This window comes from Sceloporus undulatus, chromosome 1 (genome assembly GCF_019175285.1).
Source record: "Sceloporus undulatus isolate JIND9_A2432 ecotype Alabama chromosome 1, SceUnd_v1.1, whole genome shotgun sequence".
In the NCBI taxonomy this organism is placed as follows: domain Eukaryota; kingdom Metazoa; phylum Chordata; class Lepidosauria; order Squamata; family Phrynosomatidae; genus Sceloporus; species Sceloporus undulatus.
The window spans coordinates 125,301,639-125,322,769 of record NC_056522.1 but is presented as its reverse complement, the minus strand read 5'-3'; the positions used below and the strand labels follow the sequence as shown (position 1 = coordinate 125,322,769).

At 38.8% G+C, this 21,131-nt stretch overlaps 1 protein-coding gene across 7 annotated transcripts in view; it reads left to right on the top strand.

Annotated features, from left to right (window-relative positions):
- Positions 1–1,083: 1,083 nt before the first annotated feature.
- Positions 1,084–21,131, top strand: part of MYO6 (myosin VI) — a 125,990-nt gene continuing 105,942 nt past the window's right edge. For all 7 annotated transcript variants that reach the window (XM_042439856.1, XM_042439850.1, XM_042439835.1 and 4 more), the window contains exons 1-6: positions 1,084–1,218; positions 13,876–13,945; positions 15,673–15,746; positions 17,859–17,988; positions 18,716–18,821; positions 19,749–19,804. In XM_042439856.1, the coding sequence (XP_042295790.1) occupies positions 1,102–1,218; positions 13,876–13,945; positions 15,673–15,746; positions 17,859–17,988; positions 18,716–18,821; positions 19,749–19,804 (553 nt within the window). In that variant the 5' untranslated portion in view covers positions 1,084–1,101. The remainder of the gene's footprint in view (positions 1,219–13,875; positions 13,946–15,672; positions 15,747–17,858; positions 17,989–18,715; positions 18,822–19,748; positions 19,805–21,131) is intronic.

Genomic DNA, 21,131 nt, shown 5'->3' with positions numbered 1-21,131 from the left:
ATGTTTTTTAATTATTGGTTTAGTTAATAAATGGCTTAATATGAATAAGATTCAGGTAAGGTAATTAAGAATGGATAATTAATGTGATTTATTACATATTGTATGTGGAATATTATGTAAAAGGCATTTTTCAATATTATTTTGTGTAGGTTATATTATTAATTTAAAAAGGAGGGGGAAAGAAAGTCAAGCAAACGGGAAATAATTTTTTAAAAATCCCAAATCTTGGAATAATTAAAAAAAAATATTATGACTCAAATCTGGTAGTTGCTCTGCATTTACCCAATCTGTGTTTGTTTGCTTAGAAGGCATCCACTACTTCTTTACTGTTCTTTTCCCCCCAGAGAAAGCTTACAAGGTAGTTGAGCACAGCTTCTCCTCCCCATGAGCCAAGGTGTCTACTGATTGATTCAGAGGGCAACATCAAAATCTTGCAGTGGCTCTTTCAGCCAATGTATAGATAAATGGTCTCCAGTGCTTCAGTTTTGGGAACTCCACTGTCCTACCCTTCTACATAATAAGTTATTCCATACTTTTATACTTTATGGAATATTGTGCAATATTATGTTCAGAAGTTTTCATGAAAAAAGTGTCTGATAAGAAAGCAGTGTGAAGATATGGGTCTAGACGTGCTTGATACGGAATTCTTTCCTCCAGATCCAGTGTGATGCTAGAGTTACCAAAAACAAAACAAAACAAAACAACAACAGCCTGTGCTAGTGCAAGTGCATTGGATTTATCCTTTGTGCACATGGTGGGGCAAGAGGCCATATAGACATGGAATTTCTTGCACTTCAGTTTGAGCTGGATCTGTCCTTGCACTACCTCTGTAAATGTGTATCTGTAGCACAACAGATCATGAATTGCCTGGGGACACTGCTCAATAAAGTGCATGGAAAATATTTATGGGAAAAATCCATGGAACTGTTTTTTCTTGTTCTTTTTCGTGTAAATGCTATGTAAAGTGATGGTGCTCTATAAATAGATAAATGAGGATGAGGATGATGAGGATGCCAACTTTCTGTAGAGATTCATGCATAGTTTACTGTAACAAATTTACCAACAATGATTTCTTCTCTCTGTAGGAAATAACCCCTCAAAATGGAGGATGGGAAGCCAGTATGGGCTCCACACCCAACTGATGGGTTTCAGATGGGAACCATTGTCGATATTGGGCCTGACAGCTTAACTATTGAACCCATAAATCAGAAAGGCAAGGTGAGTGATTACAAAAAGTTACTAATTCTTTTAAGATATTGCTTCACTAGAAGGAAAGATGTATGCAAGAAGTAAGAAACTATTTGTTGAGAGGTTCATAGCATTGTTCCTATTTAGAGTTTGTAAATGTTTTCAGCTATTTCATAGAATCATAAAGTTGGAGGAAACCACAAGGACCATCCAGTCCAACCCCCTGCCATTCAGGAATATGCAGTCTAAGCATTCCCATCAGATGACCATCCAGCTTCTGTTAGCAAACCTCCAAAGAAGGAGACTCCACCACTCTCTGAGGGAGTGTATTTCACTGTTGAACAGCTCTTACTGTCAGGACGTTCTTCCTAATGTTTAGGTGGAATCCCTTTTCCTGTAGCTTGAATCTGTTGCTCCATGTCCTAGGCCCCAGACACATGCACCAAATGACAAAGATTCCAGTTGTGTTTGAGGCATAGTGTTCAGATGATGCATGCCTTGAGTGTGCTAGAAGCTGGGCCGAGCTTGCATCATCTGGAAAGAACCGGGTCAAGAAGGAGCAGATAGAATCTGCTCCTTCCTGTGACCAAGCTCAGATCTGTGGTGGTGGCCTGGATTGGGACCAGGTGCATGTCACTGCTGTGGTCTGGCATGAATGGCACCAGCGCTGCCTCACGCCAGTCTATTCAGTTCATCTGTTTCTGGCTCTAGTCTCTGGAGCAACAGAAAACAAGCTTGCTCCATCCTCAATATAACATCCTTTCAAATATTTAAACAAGGCTATTGTGTCACCTCTTCACTTTCTCTTCTCCAAGCTAAACATACTCAGCTCCCTAAGCTGCTCCTCATTGACCATTTTTGTTTCTAGGTTTTCCTGAACTACAAACTAAAACTTGTCTCATGCTTTCTAAACTATAGCCCCCAAATTGAAAGATTTGTAGCCTCAAGTGAAAGAATATATGAATTCTGCACATTGCTTGACGTGGAACCTTCATGACACATAAAAAATTACTCCTAAAACTATTCTCAATTAGAAAAGTGTTTCACTGTGCTTTGTAGATAACTGTTAGAAAGACACAATACCAAAATACTATTAGAAACTGTTACCAAAATGCCTCCCAAAGTTAAAGGACTATTCTGGTAGCACAACATTGCTGTACACACAATGCCACTTCTACCACTCTCAGCAGAATAAGTCTGTTGCACCATGGCAAATAATTTGCCTGCCATAGATTGTGTAACTTATGCATGTATATATATCACTGACACAATCCCATCTTCTGAGTAGCTGTGCTTTTATATTAGCAATTATCTTTGTTATTGTTGTCTTTTAACTTGTTGCCCCAATTGAATGATGATAAAAATTGATGAATTCTATTAACAGAATTTCAAGTTGTCAAAGTATATGTAGTTATTACCCACAAGAAATATGCTCCATATAATCTCTACTTTAAAATAACTATTGCATGCTGAAAAGCATGATTTTTGAATCTAAATCTTGTCTGTTCCACAAATTTCTTCTTTGGTGACAGCTTGAATTTAATTTATATACAGGGGTACCCCGGGTTACGAAATTAATTCGTTCCGCCGCCGCTTTCGTAACCCGGAATACTTCGTAAGGCGAAAAAGCCATAGGCGCTAATGGGGAAAAGCCGCGATTTCGTGTGAAATAGCGCCGAAAAGCACCAAAAAAATTTTCGTAACCCGAAATAACCTTCGTAACCCGGAACAGTTTTCTTGAATGGATTTTTTTTGTAACCCGGAAATTTCGTAAGGCGGCGCATTCGTATCCCGGGGTACCAGTGTAATGAAAAATGCTCATTTGGTTAAATATTGAAGGGAATTAAAGTACTTGACATATCATTTGGGAAGCAAGAACATAAAAATATTGACTGTATTACATCATATGAATTTCCAGATGAATAATGCTACATATAATGCTTTGGAAGCATTAGTAAGGCATTAGCATACTGCTCCTAGTTAAGACTTAAGAGTATGTAAAACATTGGTGAGCAATCTTAAATTATCAAAATAATGTGGGTACTTTGGGAAAAACAATTTAAGATTATTTCCATTGAGATGTATAACTGTGGGTGTAATCCATCATGTTCAAGCACCATTAATGCCATACAAGCATGCTTGAGAGGGGGTCAGATAGTGAGCAATGGCTGGAAGAGGCCCATTAAGAAGCTTCCTAGCTGTGGTTTCAACAGGTCTTTCTCATCATTTTAGTGACTCTTCAGATGCAGGCAACAGAAAACCAAAATGATTACATATCTGTTATGGCAGCCCCCCATTATTATAATTCAGTTCAGTGTAAAAAAAGACAGATTAATTCAACAGGGACTTCGGATAGTAATAGTGTATTTAATGTAGTTCATAATGGATAATTGTTCTGTGAAATCGTTCCTTCTATGTCTGACTGCTTTTGCACCTGTATCTAACAAATATCATTTTGTCTATTTTTTGTATTGCATATTTCTGGGATCTAATTTATTTTAGGGAGCATTTAAGGCTCTCTATAAATGAACAAAATTTGTACAATCACAGAGTTGAAAGAGACCTCAAGGGCCAGCCAGTCCAATCCCCTGCCATGCAGGAACTCACAATCAAAGCACAGATGGCCATCCAACCTGTTTAAATACCTCCAAGGAAGGAGACTCCACCACACTGTGAGAAAGTATGTTCCACTGTCAAACAGCTCTAACTGTCAAGAAGTCCCTCCTAATGTTTAGGTGGAATCTCTTTTCCTGTAGTTTGAATCCATTCCTCCGTATCTATTCTCTGGAGCAGCAAAAAAAAATTCCTCAATATAGTCTAGATACTGTGCTTCTATTGATGCAGCCTAGAAACACATTGGCCCTTTTAGCTGCTGCAGCACACTATTAATTCATATTCAACTTGTGGTGTATTAGGACTCCTAGATCCCATTCACATGTACAGTCAGGCCAGGTGTCCTCCATCCTGTATCTATGCATTTCATTTGTTCTGCCTAAATGCAGTGCCTTACATTTTTCTGTGTTAAAATTAATTTTATTAGTTTTGGCCCAGCTTTCTAATGTATTAAAGTCATTTTGAATTTTGATCCTTTCCTCTGGGGTATTATCTATTCCTTCTAATTTGGTGTCATCTGCAAATTTGATAAGCATAATATGATTGCTGCTGAAAATTGTGGCCATGCTTCTGTTTTCACCACCAGCATAACATCTAGTACAGTGGTTCACAATCTTCTGTCCTCCAGATGTTGTTGACTTCAGCACCCAGAATTCCTGATTGTTAACCAAGCTGGCTAAGGGTTCTGGGAGCTGAAGTCAATAACACCTGGAGGACAAAAGTTTGGTAATAACTGATCTAGAATAACTTCAAGAGTGTACTTTGCATCCTTAGTTGTTGCTAGAACGGGTGGCAGTTGCAAAATAGAGAAAATTGTGAAGACACAGCACAGAGCAAGTTGTTTAAGATTATTGGGGGAACTGGGTAGATGACTGCCACTTTCAGTTGCACTTGGACTTTTAGAATAGGGCTGAAGACCTTGTGGCTATCCAGGAGCTTTAAACTGTAATTTCTACAGTCCCTTATCATTGGCTGGGCAGTTGTAGTACAAGACATCTAGTAGCTCAGAGGTTCTCCATGTCTAGTTCAGAGTAATTTCTATTTTAGATTAAAACTGTTTAGGACTACTGTACTATACCACAACATTCTTATGGCTAACAGGAGGAAACTGCAGTATTTCCAATAATTATGTGAAGAGAAACTACAGTGGTACCTCGGGATACGAAATACCCAGGTTACGAAATTTCCGGGATACGAAAAAATCCCATAGGAAATAATTGTTCCGGGTTACGAATGTTTTTTCGGGTTACAAAAAAAATTTTGGTGCTTTTTTCGGCTTTTTCGCACGGAATCGCGGCTTTTCCCCATTAGCGCCTATGGCATTTCGGCTTACGAAGGCTTTTCGGGTTACGAAAGCGGCCGCGGAATGAATTAATTTCGTAACCCGAGGAAGCACTGTATATCCATTAGCAGCAACAACAAAAGAAAAATAATTTGTGCGTTCAAGTATGCAAGAATTATAGTTTGTCCCTTAACTTCATAAAATTTAAATAAGTATAAGACAGCCTAAAGGAAGTAACTTCTAAAAAAGGCCATGCACAGATTTTTCTATACGACAGTAGTGAAAATTCCTTGTTTGTAGGTCAGGAGGTGAAGTCACAGGCTTCCCTCTTCTGGGGAACCTCAGCATATCTCCAGAAGTCTGGTTTAATGAGAAGGTAGTTGGCGGGTTTTCCTCAGGGATAATGCAGTACCAAATATAATAATGGCGCCTTACAGACGGGCCTAAGCGGCGCCATCGTTGCGCCAGGAATACGTGCGAGGGGCGGCGCTTCCGGACGGACCTTGCCCCTCGTGCGTATTCCGTACGGCAAGATGGCAGCGCCCTATACAGACGGGCGTGGCCATCTTGACGTAACGGACGCACAGCGTCCGGACGTCTAAACCCAGAAGAGCCATCGCGAGTGCGCACTTTGGCACTTGCGGCGGCTCTTCCGGGTTGCCGGAAGGAGTGCGATTTCTGCACTCCTTTTTTGCAGCGTGGAGGAGTTGCACGGTTTGGCTGCTGCAGCTCCTCCGCGCTGCAACCGGCAGCGGCCCAAGACCGCCCCTTTTGGGCGGTCTGTAACGGGCCAATGTCTCTCATTTCCTTCTGTGAGGTGAAACCTCAGGGAGTTGTAAATTTGATCAATTTCTTTCTCAGTACAGGTTGAAGATCCCTAACCCAAATGCATGGAATCAGAAGTGTTTTGAAGCTGGGATTTTTTCTGATTTTGGAATACACATGTAGCACCTACCTGTATAGTGTTTGCAAGACTGGAGAGAGAGCGAGAATCTGTGAAATGGTGGGAGGTACTCATGCTGAGTACTATGCTTGGATTCCTGCCATTTCACATTTTCTCAGTCTCTCTCCAGCCTCATTGTGAAAACAGAGTGCAGAGCAAGTTGTTGAGGATTACTGGGGGAACTGGGCAGATGACTGCCACTTTCAGTTGCACTTGGGCTTTTAGAATAGAGGTGAAGACCCTGTGGCTATCCAGGTGCTTTAAACTGCAGTTTCTACAGCCCCTTACCATTGTCTGGGCAGTTGTAGTACAAAACGTCTAGTTGGTCAGAGGTTCTCCATGTCTAGTTCTAATGTCTAATTTAGATTAAAACTGTTTTTTGTCACTACCAGCCTGCTTTCCGCTCTTAAGGTGCTGACACTCCCGCTTGTTCTTTTCTCTCCAGCCTCATGTTTTGTCCATTCATGACTTCCAGATTAGGGGTGCTCAATCTGTATATAGAAACTTCCAGGAGGTATTATGGTGAGATAACATTTGGCAACGTATTAACTGGTTTATAGGAAAATAAGGATGTGAGAGGGTAGAGTTCCTGCTTGGTTTCTTGAGATCCCCCCTCCCCAACTGTCAGATTCCTCCCATCTTGTTTTAAGTAATTTCATCTCATCCTCCTTCAAAATGAATAAACAAATCTCTGGGAACTCATCCAACAAACTGTTTATAGATCTTTCTTTTTTGTTCCATTGGAAAACAAATGGGAAAGAAAACAATGGTGGATTGAATTAAAATATGATGGTGGGTTTCTCCTTGTCCCCCCAAATCTACAATTACAGACTTGTTGAGGCCCTTAACCCCTGGCAGATTCTAGAGGAATATCTGGCTGGACAAACCAAAACAAACTAAAACAAACAACATTTTGCTCACTAAAAATCATCCCTAATTACTAGATGGAGACTAGCTCTTCATTGTTCACTTTGTTATGGAAACATGTTGTCACTAAATTTTTCAGTATTATGCATTGTAAACATATTATATGTGTAATCCATATATCCAGAAGGAAGTTGCATTGAATTCAGGGAGGCTTACTGTCAAGTAAGTGGAGGAGAGTTCCACAGATACCATGAACTGCTAAGAAGACAAACAGATTTGCTCTGGAACAAATTAAGCCTGTATTCTCCCTATAAGCCAAGTTGACTAAACTGAGAATGTTGTACTTTGGTCATATTGTTAGGAAGGATCGAATTAGGGGAATTTAATTAGCTCAAATATTACGAGAGACGTGTCCTAACAATGCACGCAATGGGGTCGGGTCCCTATGTGCATACCAGAGGTCATCTAGTCCAACCCCAAGAGAGAGAGACTCGAATGCCAAAGGAGGTGCAATTAAAATATAAACATTTATTAAAGCCACACAACAAAAGGGATCACACATTCAATGCTAAAGCAAGGGAGGGGTGAGTTCGGGGGTAAAGGAGAAAGGATAGAGGCACCGTTGGGATATTTACCTTAGGAGTCTTCTCCAAAGCGACGGATGCGAGGGATGGTGGATTGTGAGACACGGCCGCGGGAACGGAAAAGAAAGCGGTGACACTGGTGGCTAGGAGCTGAGTTCCAGCAGGCAAAGCTAACAAGAGGCCTGAGAGACAGTCAGCTTTGGCTTAGCTTGAGTGATTTCAGCGGAGCCCAAGGTTCAAGGAACGCAAGCTCGTAGCGAGATGCTCTACAAGCAAGGAAATCAGGCAAGGAACAACTGCTCAACAAGCCCACTGGAGGGCTGGAAGTGGGGTCCTTTTATACCCCTAAACATAACCTCAGGCTATGGCAGCCTGGCGAACAAAGGCTTCATGACTTTATCTTTGTTTAAGCTGAAGCTTACACAATGGATACACAAAGAAGAGGTCTGGCACTTTTCAGGAGGGGACAAATATCTTGATGGCCGAGCCGTTAAGTTAATCACTGGCTCATTAAGGAGGGAGCTACTGCTATTGTCCTCCTGCTTTGGGCAGCTTGCGAAACTAGTATGGCAACTCCCACAACTGTTTAGAGCTACCTTTTTCTTGTGACCAAGCCTAGCAAGGCAGCTGGCTACGTGGTCAGCTCGCTCTTAGGGTAATGGCGGCTAGCGATGGGGTCAGTCAGGGGTCATAGATTCAGATTGCATGGCACCCAAAATTTATATAAAACCAAACTTGGCAACAATATCATGAGAAGATAGGACTCACTAGAAAAAGCAATAATGTTTGATATGGCAGTAGGAAAAGAGAAAGACTGCATTCCAAATGCAGTCAAGAAAGCCACATTCATAAGTCTGCAAGACCTGAGCAGGGCTGTTGATGATAGGGTGACTTGGAGGTCTCTCATGCATAGGGTCACCATGGGTCAAAGTTGACTTGATGGCAGTTAACAACAACAAAACTGGATATAGGATTGAAGCCTGACATAGGGTAAAGGTCCATTGACTCTAATGGGACTGAAATCTGAGTACCATGGGCCCTTGGCATCTGCTGGGATTTAGTTCCTAGACCCCCCATGGACACCAAAATCCATGGATGTGCAAGTCCCATTTTATGCAATGGCATAGTAAAGCGGTGTGCTTTATATAAAATTGCAAAATTAGTTTGCTTTTTGGAATTTATATTTTTGTTAATATTTTCAAGCCATGGACGGTTGAATCCATGGATACAAAGGGCTGACAATATTACTTTAAGATGGTTATGTGAGCCACAAAGAAAGAAGTCACTTTATCTTTCATATAATGGAAATTCTGCTTTACCATACCATACTATTGGAAGGATTAGGACAAGATGAAGCTTTGTGAATAAAATAAAGCACTAAAGAAATATATAGTACTGCATAGTAACTATGTCTAGTCAATGCTACCTAGTCATGATGGTTGTATATTATCTCTAGTATTCAAACCAATAACTGCAGGATGCCAACGGAAAGATACCGTTCTCCAATGTCCTCCTTAAAGGCTTCCCACAGGCATTTGCCTGGCCACTGTGGGAACAGAAACTTGGACTTGAGTAAGAATAAATCACATTCTTATGTCCTTTTTGTGCATGAACAGCAGTTGCATTATAAGACAGTGGGTGTGAAACAGTAAAAGGTTTCTGTTTATATGAAAACTGTAGTTATCTGGTAGCCGTCAGGCAAAAATTGTGCCCCAAGTCCTCCTGGAGTCAATGAACATAAAGTGCAGAGCTATGCTTCAGACCTATTCATCACATTTTGACTGTGCTTGTGACCAATTCTGCCTAAAGCCTAGGTGTGCACAGTCAGTACTGATAACCCATTTTCAAGACATTTATCGGTATATCAGATCTTTAAAAAAATAAGGATAACAGCTATCCTGCTTCCAACCCTTTTGTTTCTAAGCTATTGATAGGTTGGAAAAGTGGTATAAAATTGTTTAAATAATCTGTTCTGGACTCCCCCCTCGCGAAATAAGAAATGCTCTGATATTCAAGCCCCATAGGCTTGAATGGCGGCGGGGTGGGTGTGCGCCACACTCATATGCCCCCATTATGTTCCCCTTCTATTTGCCACTCACACTAAGCGAGGGTGCAAATTCCAAGGCCTCAGAAATGGAGGAGTGACTGTATATATTCTTTTGTATCTTTTTTTTTTTTTTTTGGTTTTCAAAAAGGTGTGCATGGTACTTGAAAACAAATCAACTTCCTTTCCATTGCAGTTGCCCTGTTCTCTATGAGGCAAACAGTCAGCTGATATACAAATGTAAATAATGCTTGGTGTGTACATTTATGTTTGTGAATGTGTGTAAAATAGAAAAGTGGAATACAGCTGTCTAATCTCTCTCTGTGTGTAAAAAATATACTAAGACAGTTGGATTGGCTATATTATTTACCCCCCCCCTCTCCCATCCATCTTTTCTGCTTTCTTCTGGCTAAAACTGATCCTCTTTAAGGATTTTAATCTCAAACATATGGCTGTGCTGTCTGAATGGCTACATAGGGTTGTACTTAGCTCTCATAAAGTACATTGGCTGTGTTTTCTGTGGGCCCAGCATGTTTCTAGAGAACTGCATAGGTAGGAGCTTCCTTGTTCTCTATAAGAATTTGAATGTTTGGTATATGCAGCCATATGTGAAATCTTCTCCCTTCCTAAGGGAGATGAATTCAGAGGTTCATTAATTTAGGAAACTAGTTCAGAAGTTAGATATTTATCTGTGTGATCTCCCTTTTGCTAGCATCTTGGCCTCCACTATCTGAATTTTCAGTGTGAGTGAGTGGGTCTGTCTCTTATTTTACCTATTCTTATTTAGGTTTAACGATGGGCAGTGGCAGCAAAACTCTTACTACAGTTGGCCATCCGTATCCACAGATTCTTTATCCATGGATTCAACTATCCACAGTTTGAAAATATTTTAAAAAATATATACATTCCAAAAAGCAAACCCTGAATTTAATATTTTATATAAAGACACCGTTTTACTGTGCCATTGTAGTTAATGGGATTTGAACATTCACAGATTTTTCTATCCACATGGGGTCCTGTAATCAAACCCCAGCAGATACCAAGGGCCCAGTGTACTTTTTTCTTCTCCTCAAAGACCAAAAGCTTTTTCACACAACACAGTAATAGCATTTTGATTCCATTTTAATGGTCTTGGTTCCATCCTATGGAATCCTGGAGTTTATAGTTTACTTAGAATTCTTAGCCAGGCTGTTCTTCTGATTACTTATCAAACTGCAAGCTACAAATCCCAGGGTTTCACTGGATGCAGTCATAGCAATTAAACTAGAATTATTGTGCTGTAATGGAGTCGGAAAGAGTCCTGGTATAAAACCTATATGACATCCAAGCCATGCCCTCTACTTCTGGATAGGTGTGATGTGTCTGGAAAGAAAGCCATGACAGGAGTGTCCTTTCTCATTCAGCTTTTTTGAGTATTTATTGAAAGCTTGGCCATATGTAGTACTCAGAAAATGAAAACCATAACAGTTAGAGCTGAATCTAGACACACCCTCACTTAGAAAAAAACCATCAAAATCCACGAATTCTAGTACTGTATTTCACAAGGCTCTGTCGGCTTGTTCTTCCTTTTCCCATTGCACAACTTGTGCCCCCCTCCCATGTTCTTGGTATACAGAGATGAGAGCTATGATTATCTGATCAATAGATTTATTATAACAGGCATATTATGTGATACAACCTTGTATAATGTGCTTTACTTTTATTTGTCATCAATGTTTTAATTTGTTTTAACTTGATTTTACTTTTATGTGGTTTAATTGCTTTTTATGTTTCGCAGGCTGCTATGTTTGAATAATGTTTGTTCTAGGTGATGTAAGTCACTCTGGGGGAAAATATGAGAAATAAATAAACAAATATTCCTAAATTTGATTAAATAGTCTTTATGAACTTTAAATCACTTGTTCTAAAAATCATAAGGATTTTTATTTTTAGTACAGAAAAATGTAAATATCTGGAAATGGAAGATTTGTGACAATGGAACCAATTACCCAGAAAGGTATTGGAGTCTCTGGATGTCTTGAAAAAAGGGTAGATTGCTGCCTGCTGGGGATGCTCTAGTTGGATTTTCTGCATTGAGCAGGGGCTGGATTTAGGACTTTTGATGCCCCTTTCAACTCTATGCTTCTATGATATTTCCAACATTTCTTTTTCTAAACTTGACTGTTGAATTATCAGAAAAACTAAGTGGATAGCAATGAATTATCAAAAATTTCTGTTTGCATGGAAAGAAAGATGGGAGTACAAAGTATGGTAAGGAGAAAATAGACGAGAGAATGGATTTCCCCAGCTCACTCCATTCATTTTATTTCACGTGTTAGCATGCAATATTTGAGTTGATAGTGGTGAATGACAATTTCCCTTTAATATGCTATAAGTTCTTAACTTAATACAGTCGAATACTTTATATTATTGGCAAAATCAATAAGAGGAGGGGACAAATGTAGTAAAGCCAGTAGTAAAATCTGTTTTAAAACTTTACAATATGTATTCCCTAGGAAATCATTTTATATTGAGTTACTGGGAATATATTTTAATTAAAAATTGAGGGAAATCGAATCAAGAAGCTAAAATGCCACAGTCATAAGGCAATCATGTATGATCAGCTAGTTAATTTTTTGCTTTAGACGTTGATGTCTTCAATTAAGTAACTGTGATCAAGTGTAAATTCACTGCAGATGAATTAAGAGGAGAATCCCCCACTTTGCAGGACAGATAAAAGAGTATTGATTGTCTGAAGTATAAATGAAAGATAAATTGATATTGCCTAAACAGTCTGCTGAGCTAAATAAGTTATCTCCGATAAAATATTGGGTATAGATCTGAGGGAAAGATATGCTGATTATATTAAACATCAGCTGGATAGAAAATTACTAAAACATTCACCAGATGGTACATTATTCCATAGAAGCTTAACCATATGAAATATATTTTCTTCATGCTGGTAATTTGAACATCTGAAAGCTGATCTACTCCATGGGACTTTATAATGGCACCCTAAATATTAACATTGATTCACTAGATGAAGAAAAGAAAAAAGTAAAAATGAAGAAATAAGAGGATTTGTATAAATATATCACCCCATCACTGTGGCTGCAGTGAACTGTATTAAGTTATTTAAATTAACTCTTATTATGAACTAGATTATTAATAGTTAAGATAGTATATAAGAAGAATTTAGAAAAGGAATTTAGATAAATACAACTTAAGAATCGTATAAATGTTATAATTATAGCCTAAATCAAAAATTTATTTCTAACTAACATTGGATTAGTAGGAAGTTGGTAAGCCAGTGCTTGTGTAAATGGCATTGATTCAGGGAGTCTTCTTCTGTTGGACCAATTAGTTTTAGGCCTATGTTTCTGATATATTTGTGCATTTGTAAATTTGACATGTTTTCCATTTTTTTATACAGTAGTATAATATAGTAGTTGTGATATTTGTCAATAAAATATTATTTGCTGGCTGTGAAGTGGAAGAGTAATTTCTGTCATCTGGGGCATATTCATAATCATGAATAGATATCTAATCTGTTCAAGAACTTTGCCTTTCTCCATGTGGATGGCAATCTGTGCTGGATTGGATATAGTCATTGGTTCCGTTGATACTGTCGATTGTGTAAGCCATGTCCTTAAAGAATATATACGGTAGATTAGATAAACATTACCCCATTCAGACTGAGAGAAGCCTTTAAAGACTTTTTCACCAGTATTTATTTATTCATGAAAATGTTTTTTTTTTATAAATTTTTATTCCAAAAAGGTTTATAATATTGTGAAATACAGTGGCTAAATACAAGAGGATCAAGTAATAAAATAATAAAATAGTGATAGAACATTCCATTGTATTTAAATTAATCAAAATTCTGCAACAGCATAAAGTAATACAATACTGCAAGTGACAGAATATTGTCAGGTGTGGATATAAGCAACATATCAGACTTGACTCACTTAATATACACTCAACCTTAAGAGAATCAAGAAAGGGGAACTGGATTTTCTTAGCTTAACAAATAGAAAAGGTAAATGAAAATATACTAAATCTGTCCAGCATGAACTGGGGGGATTGAGAGAACCAAAGGATTTCATGTACATATTCAGGATATTTTGGCCAGGTGGCCTCAGATAAGTGGATGCATACAAGTTTATGAATTCTTCCTTTCTATAATTACTTTGAAGGGAACTGAACACTGTTGGAAAAGAATGTATGTGGAAACGGGTCAGGAAAACCAAACAATTATGCCTGAACCTCCTCCATCTTGCACTTGCAGCGTTAAATAAATAAATATATCTATTTCTAGATCACCTTTTCAGTCTGTGCTTGAACCCCAAACTGTCTGTTTCCTTGTCTGTTATAGACCTTTCTCGCTGCTATCAACCAAGTATTTCCTGCAGAGGAAGACAGTAAGAAGGATGTGGAAGATAACTGTAAGTGAAAATATAGAGTCTGGCTTGGATAGCAGACAGTAATTACATTGTTTAGGAAATTTCTTATTTTTGCAAGATGACATATTGGAAGCTGTGACTGCCCATCCCACTTTGTACATAATATGGTAATTGAACTTAAAAGAAACATGTTCTGGGTCTTCCAGTGATCTAGTCTTTGCTCAAAGGAAAGATTAGACTCTTGAGTCCACAATTTTCCCTTTTCTTCATTTCTTCATTTCTTTGCATGTTACAACTTCCAGAATCCTTCAGCCAGTATGGCTCATGGCTAGGGGATTTGGGGAAATACAGTCCAAAACTTATACTTCCAAGCTCAGGGGTGGGGTGGGAGTATTTTGTGAGCAAGACCATAAGGTCTGGGTGACATGTTCTGTTTTTCAGAAGGAACCTAAAAGAGCATTTGTTTATTTACTGGAAGTGAAAACATTAGAATCAGCAGTGCAGATTTTGTTCCTAACTATGAATGACAGAAACACAGAAGCTATTTTATACCTAGTCAGACGGTCGATCTAACAGGATTCTTTCTTAGCCCTATCTGAAGCTCTCTGGTATTTAACTAATGTTCCCCATCCGGATATTAACCAGATCTGGCCTTGTCTAGTTTTTTTATGTCAAACAAAATCAAGTGAATTCAGGATGGGACAGAGTTACTGAATAATGGAGTTCTTGGCCTGATAAGTTAGATATTTTATCAAACTTGGGAAAATGGTGAAATATATATTACCCGAGGACATCTTTTGCCATTAACAGAACAGACAAGTATCATATATTTTGTTGGAATCACTTCTTGGTGAAAAGAGCATGCAGAGAGAGTTATGACTCGAGTTTTGCCCCAGGATTTAAGTTTCAGTTTAAGGCCAAGTGGTAGAGCTCAGTGCTACTGCTTTCCCTAAGGTACCATGGCTCTCAAGACAATGCTATTGTCGATACTATTGCAGTTCCTAAATGAATAAATAATGATCTCTCCTTGTGATATGTGTTTCAAAATGGAACCGTATGTCAAATTGTCTCTCAAGGGGCTGCCGTATACAGTCCACCCTTGGCATACACACCCTTGCCATATGCGGATTTAAGTTTACATGGACGGCGAGTGGTGAGGGACATAATGGCACACCTGCCGGAGGCCATTAAAATCAATGGGACTCCGGCATACGCCAAATTTACCATACTTGGCGGACCGTTCTGGACACACACACATGCACGCATTAGGGCAGACTGTATATATATTGGCCATTTTAAACATATTATCCCTTCATGCCTAGTGCTACTAAAATGGTGGTAGCATTAGGAAAAGTGAGCTGAATGAAATTCCTCATATAGATTTCTAGACATTACCACTGAATACTACTCCATTAGTACTACTCCCAGTAGTATTGCCATGGCTTTGCTACTTCGGTGTTTCCTGTTTTCTTTCAAAGATTGGAAAACTCATTTAAAAAAATAGTCAGTTCCAGTTCTAATTCTGGTAGCCAGATAAAACTGTAGTTAGTGGCAATTCCATTTATAATATTTAAAAAACAACTCTTTACTCTCCCATTTGTCAAAGTACTATAATTAAGAATGTTATTTTTCTTCCAAAGATCTAAATGTTGCAAGCTGCCGACCTGTGGTACAAAACACATTCTTCTCTGTGTTGGTGAAAGTAGATTATAAAACTATGATGGTTCTTTTGGGGGTTTATGTAAACCAGTGCTCTGTTTTTATTATAGGTTCACTAATGTATCTAAATGAAGCCACCCTGTTACATAATATAAAAGTTCGATACAGTAAAGACAGAATTTATGTAAGTACTGTCCTACCCATAAAAAGGGATTGGGTTTTTTTTTATTATAAAATAATTGAGATGAAGATTTACTTTGAATTGTCATTGTTTGTTTGGAAATAATTGTCTCCCCAGTCACTGACCACCTCCTTAGGAAACAAAAGAGTTTAGGATCATGAAGCTATGTGAATATCCACATGTAGATAAATGCATAAATAATGCTGAAGTTTCCAAGTAACTGGCTTAGTAAAAAGGTGTAGTAAAAGCAAAGATGCATTTTCTTCTTCCAATTTGGAGGAGGAAAATGCCAGTCTCTTCTGACACTTCCAAGCTCAAATGACTGCCTTAATCTTTTATGTAGCTATCAGATTGCCTGATTGTATGTAATGGATTCTGACTAAATTATATTGAGTCCTTGCCATCTGCTCTGGCAAGTGACAGCTGTGAAATAGAAGGAAGAAACTTTTACAAGGCATGCCAGAAACAGATACACAATTATGTTAAGATCTACCTCTCCCCAAAACCCAGGTCTTTTAAGTGTTAATTTACATGCTTGTCTGCATTGGGCAATTGGTATATGCCTGTTTTCAAACAAAAATGTTTAGGTGTATATTTACACAGTTTTGGAAGTGATTCTTAACTACCAGTTACATACTCATTAGCCAATTTGCTTCTTATAAATTTACAAAAAGAAGTTTTGAATTGGTAATGATGTGGTTATGATTAATTTATTCAAGGTACCAGTATAGCATCCTAGAGCCGGCATAGTTTATTACTTTGAGCGTTTAAATCCCTGCTCATCCATGGACATCACTGTGTACCCTCAGGGAAGTCATACTCTCTCAGCCTCAGAGAAAGGCAATGGAAAGGCCTTTGAACAGATTTTGCCAAGAAAATCCTTTGATGGCTTCACCTTAGGGTTACCATGAGTTGAAATGAATTGAAGGTACCCAACAGCAACAAAGGCTGGAATCCTCTATGAAACTTACGTACTAAGTCGTACCATAACTATGAATCCCAGTCCAACTTCCTCATTTGCACTTATCAGGCAGCAGCTATTGTGATCACTTAGGAGGTGGAGGGCTACCATTCCCATCCTATCCCATGAACAATCTGTGGCAGAACAGACAGAAACAGGTCTCCTGCTGTGATCACTCCTCATACCAGACACTTGCACAAGAGTGCATGGGAACGGCAGCCAGCTGTTTCCTGAGCAACAGGGAGATTGACCCCCTTTGATTGCAGTGACCACTTCCTGGTAGGTGGAAATTAGGGGACTTACACAGGGTTGTGAATATGTTATCAGTCATGAGTACGTAACTTCAGGTTACTTGTTTGTAACTGTGATACAGAATTTTGGCCATTGTTTACAATGAAATTTAATATATAAAACAATAAAAAATATTGTTGTGTGTGCCTTCAAGTCATTTCTGACATATGGTGATCCTAAGTTGATCCTATCATGGGATTTTTTTGGCAAGATTTGTTCAGAGGAGGTTTGCCATTGCCTTCCCCTGAGGCTGAGAACGTATGACTTACCCAAGGTCACCCAGTGGATTTCATGGCTGTGAGGAGAATACCAACCATGTAAGAAATAAATGCAGGTTGTGTCTTCCTTATCCAGAATTCTGAAATCCAAAATATTCCAAAAACCAAAGCTTTTTTTTCATAAGTAGCTGGGATAGTGGCACCTTTGCTTTCTGATGGTTCACTGTACACAAACTGTTTCATGAACAAAAATATTTAAAATATTGTATAAAATACCTTGAGACTATGTGTATAAGATGTATATAAAACATAAAGGAATTTTGTGTTTAAACTTGGGTCCCATCTCCAAGATATTTCAGTGTATGTATATGCAAATACAATTATTCCAAAATCCCAAAGAAACCGACATCCAAAACACGTCTGGTACCAAGGTTAAGGGAGACTCAACCTGTAACAAACTACATGATTAAACTAGCAAAGCAATAATGGAAATGTTTGATTTTGAATTCAAAGTGATTTGAATTTCTGGGAGACTGGCCTGGCAATGTACCAGTGTACTGTCTCTGTTGTTTTCTTGTAGGTTTCTAGACATTTTTGATAAAAAAATTCAGATTTTGATGAGTTTGTGATGACTTTTCTTTGCAGACATATGTAGCCAACATCCTGATAGCAGTGAACCCTTACTTTGATATACTGAAACTTTATTCCTCTGACGCTATTAAGAAGTATCAGGGTAAATCACTTGGGACACTGCCACCACATGTCTATGCAATTGGTAAGGAATACACCATTTTACTGCTGGGTTAAAAAAATGAAGTGTTTTTGCTTTATGTGTTGCTCAATATTGAAGTTTTAATTTTATATAGTGTGCTACCTCCCTTGAGGAAAATTGAAAAAACAAACAGGTACTTGCCTTTCTTTTTTCTTTTTAAATGTATGCTGGTAGATGTCCCAAATAGGTATCAGAAATGGACTTTATCAGAATTAAAACTGAAATTCATTTGAAACAAGATTTGGACCCATGCAAGTATAGGGAGGCCTCTACCTCATGACAGAGAATGAGGAGTAGCAGTGACCACTTGGCCCTTCTAAGCCATTTCTCCTTTGCTGAAAGGCAGAATCTGTGCTTTGTGTCCTCTTTTATGTCTTCTAATCTGGCTTGCTGCTCTCAGTTGCAGTGGGAAATGTTATCCCATTTCCAGTATTAAAGTAGATTCAAATGGTGGTATCCAAAAGGTCAAGGAGGAAGCATGTTCTCATACAGCAAAATTTCTTGAATCAACCCTATTAATAAAAAAAAGCTTCTTTTCTGACCAGCATGCCATTTATTCTTCCTGTACATGTCATGCTCAGGCAGTTAATATATACAGCTAAATTTTGATTTCATTACTTCAAATGGTTCATTCCCAAGAACATTGCATAGCATTCAGATGGCTAATGAAAACATTAATCTGTGTGCTGTTACCTATCAATTTTAATGCCCTCTTAAATGTTTACTTCAGCCGATAAAGCATTCCGGGACATGAAAGTACTCAAGATGAGTCAGTCCATCATTGTGTCTGGAGAATCAGGAGCTGGGAAGACAGAAAACACTAAATTTGTTTTACGGTTTGTATCATTGGTTGAAAACGTTTCTTCTGAATAAAAGTTGTCCTCTAGCCATTTTAATCTCTCTGTAGAAACATTAAACTTCCTAATGTGTATAGCCCAGAACTATGAAAATATCAATGAGGTTTGAAATGCAAGTACAGTAACTCAAGTTGCAGTTCTTGAAGAGATTATGGTAAGAAGTTCCACATACCTTCTTGGTGATTTTTGTCAGAGGAAGCTTTCTGAAGATCTTTGATGATTCCCTCATTGTGCAAATGCACCAATATAGTGGGGATGCTATGCATGTGTTTCACCACTGGCATCCCCACCTCTGGTGTCACCTGGTGGAAGGGGTGGGGCTTCCGGGGTCAAAAGGGTGTGCTCCTTTCTTCTCATTTGCTGTGGCTCATAAACTACTTGTGAGTAGAGTGGTGCCCTGGAAGTGAGGTTGGGAGGGCTGTGCTTGGCCCTCTCCTTTGCTCCTGTGGCACTGTTCTCCTCATGAATAGAGTGGTGCTGCAGGAGTGAGGTCAGGGGTATGGAGGAGTCTGCCACTGTAATAGTGAAACTAGCAGGGGTGCACTCGCCCTTCCGCACCTTGCAGCAGGAAGAGGGCCCCAATCTTCTGGGGTGTCACCCAGTGTGGTCTACACACACCATGTCCTCTTAGTGATGCCACTAGGTTTCACCTCATTCTATTCTCCAAACAACCCTGTGATGCAGATTAGGTTGAGAAATAATGAATGCTCTATAGTTCCCAGTGAATTTCATAGAAGGTTAGTCATTTGGTACCAAGGTCTTCCCAGTAAAACCCTGTTCTGGTTTACCAGTTTGTTACTGGGATGGGGAATATACCTGGATTTTCTTAAGCCTGTGATATTGTAGATATACCAGGAAAGATAATTACAAAGAACAACTACATATTATGTTTTCTATCTCTTAAAGGTATCTGACTGAATCCTATGGCAGTGGACAAGATATTGATGAAAGAATTGTAGAAGGTACTGCATCATACCTAATTTTGATTTCTTTTGTATGAATTTTTTTAAAAAAGTAATCAGAGGCACAGAAGGGGCATCATGACCCAGACATTTATTTCATGAAAGTGCTGTTCAAATATGTCAGTGTTGTGTAGCATCTTTTAGTTTATGGGTGTTTTCAATGGCATGGACCTGAAAAATGTACTGTTGGATTATGCCCAATTATCTTTCCAAAATACCCAAAAGTGAAGATATCATCTAGGTCCTATCAAAACTTTGTTAACAAAGGACCACTCTTACTGATGATCTTTCAACACCCTCCCTAGAGGAACAGAATATTATTGCATAGCTCTCTGTAAAAGCTGAAAATCCTCCACTAAACGGTATGGTTTAGTTAAGGAGTGCTTCTTTCATTAGAGTTGTTTCATGGAACTGTTTTGTGCAAGAGGTGGTAGAATATTCTTCACAGCATAGCACCAGGGTGAATGAGGGTTGGATTATAGAATGAGAAGCATAGTGTGCCAGGTTTAACTAGAGAGCTGAAGATCTGGCATCGGCTTCTGCAGAGTGGTGGTCATAGACACAAGCAAAAAGTTCTCTAAAATTGCAGTTACTTTTCCTGTTATGCTGGCTATTTGCCGTAATAAATGAAAAAAATTTACCCATTCCCCTTCCATCTACTAAAATCCTTTTCAGATGTTCTTCACCACTGACCTCTCCATAGGGTTAGACCACATAAGAGCACCTGCCAGTAAGTGAGACTCCAGGGAGGCAGGGTTCCTGCCACACAGGGCTTGAGAGGACTATGACCAACAATGTGGCCCCACTGCCCTGTTCCCCATGGCTAGGAACAGGAGTTATATCGGGAACAGTAAGTGGCACATTGCCTTTTTGGCAACTGAACAATAAGGTAGACTCAGAAATCTTACTGTTCTTTTATGGGCTTCTTAGTCAGTATCACATGCAGAACAGTAATTCCTTCTTTAATAGATAATCGAATAACTGAGAATGATGTTGCTTAATTACAGCGGAACATATAAATATTCCATATCCGTGACATCTCAGAAAGTGGCTGACAGTTGGACACATTGTCTGAGGCTACATTCCTTAACACTGGTACCTGTAGGTATCTTTTTTAAAAAAGTGGATGAAGCTTTGAAATAAATATTTTACCCAGGCCAGCTGCTACTACACACTTGCACTGGTTTTTGTTTTCACCCTGCAGTTGTTGAGCACATCTTAACATGCATGTACGCAGTGTGGCTGCATTGCTACAGCAAAAAGATTTAAATACATAGCCTTTTTGGTAGCTTTTTGAAACTCCCCCTATTTGAACTACCTGTAAACA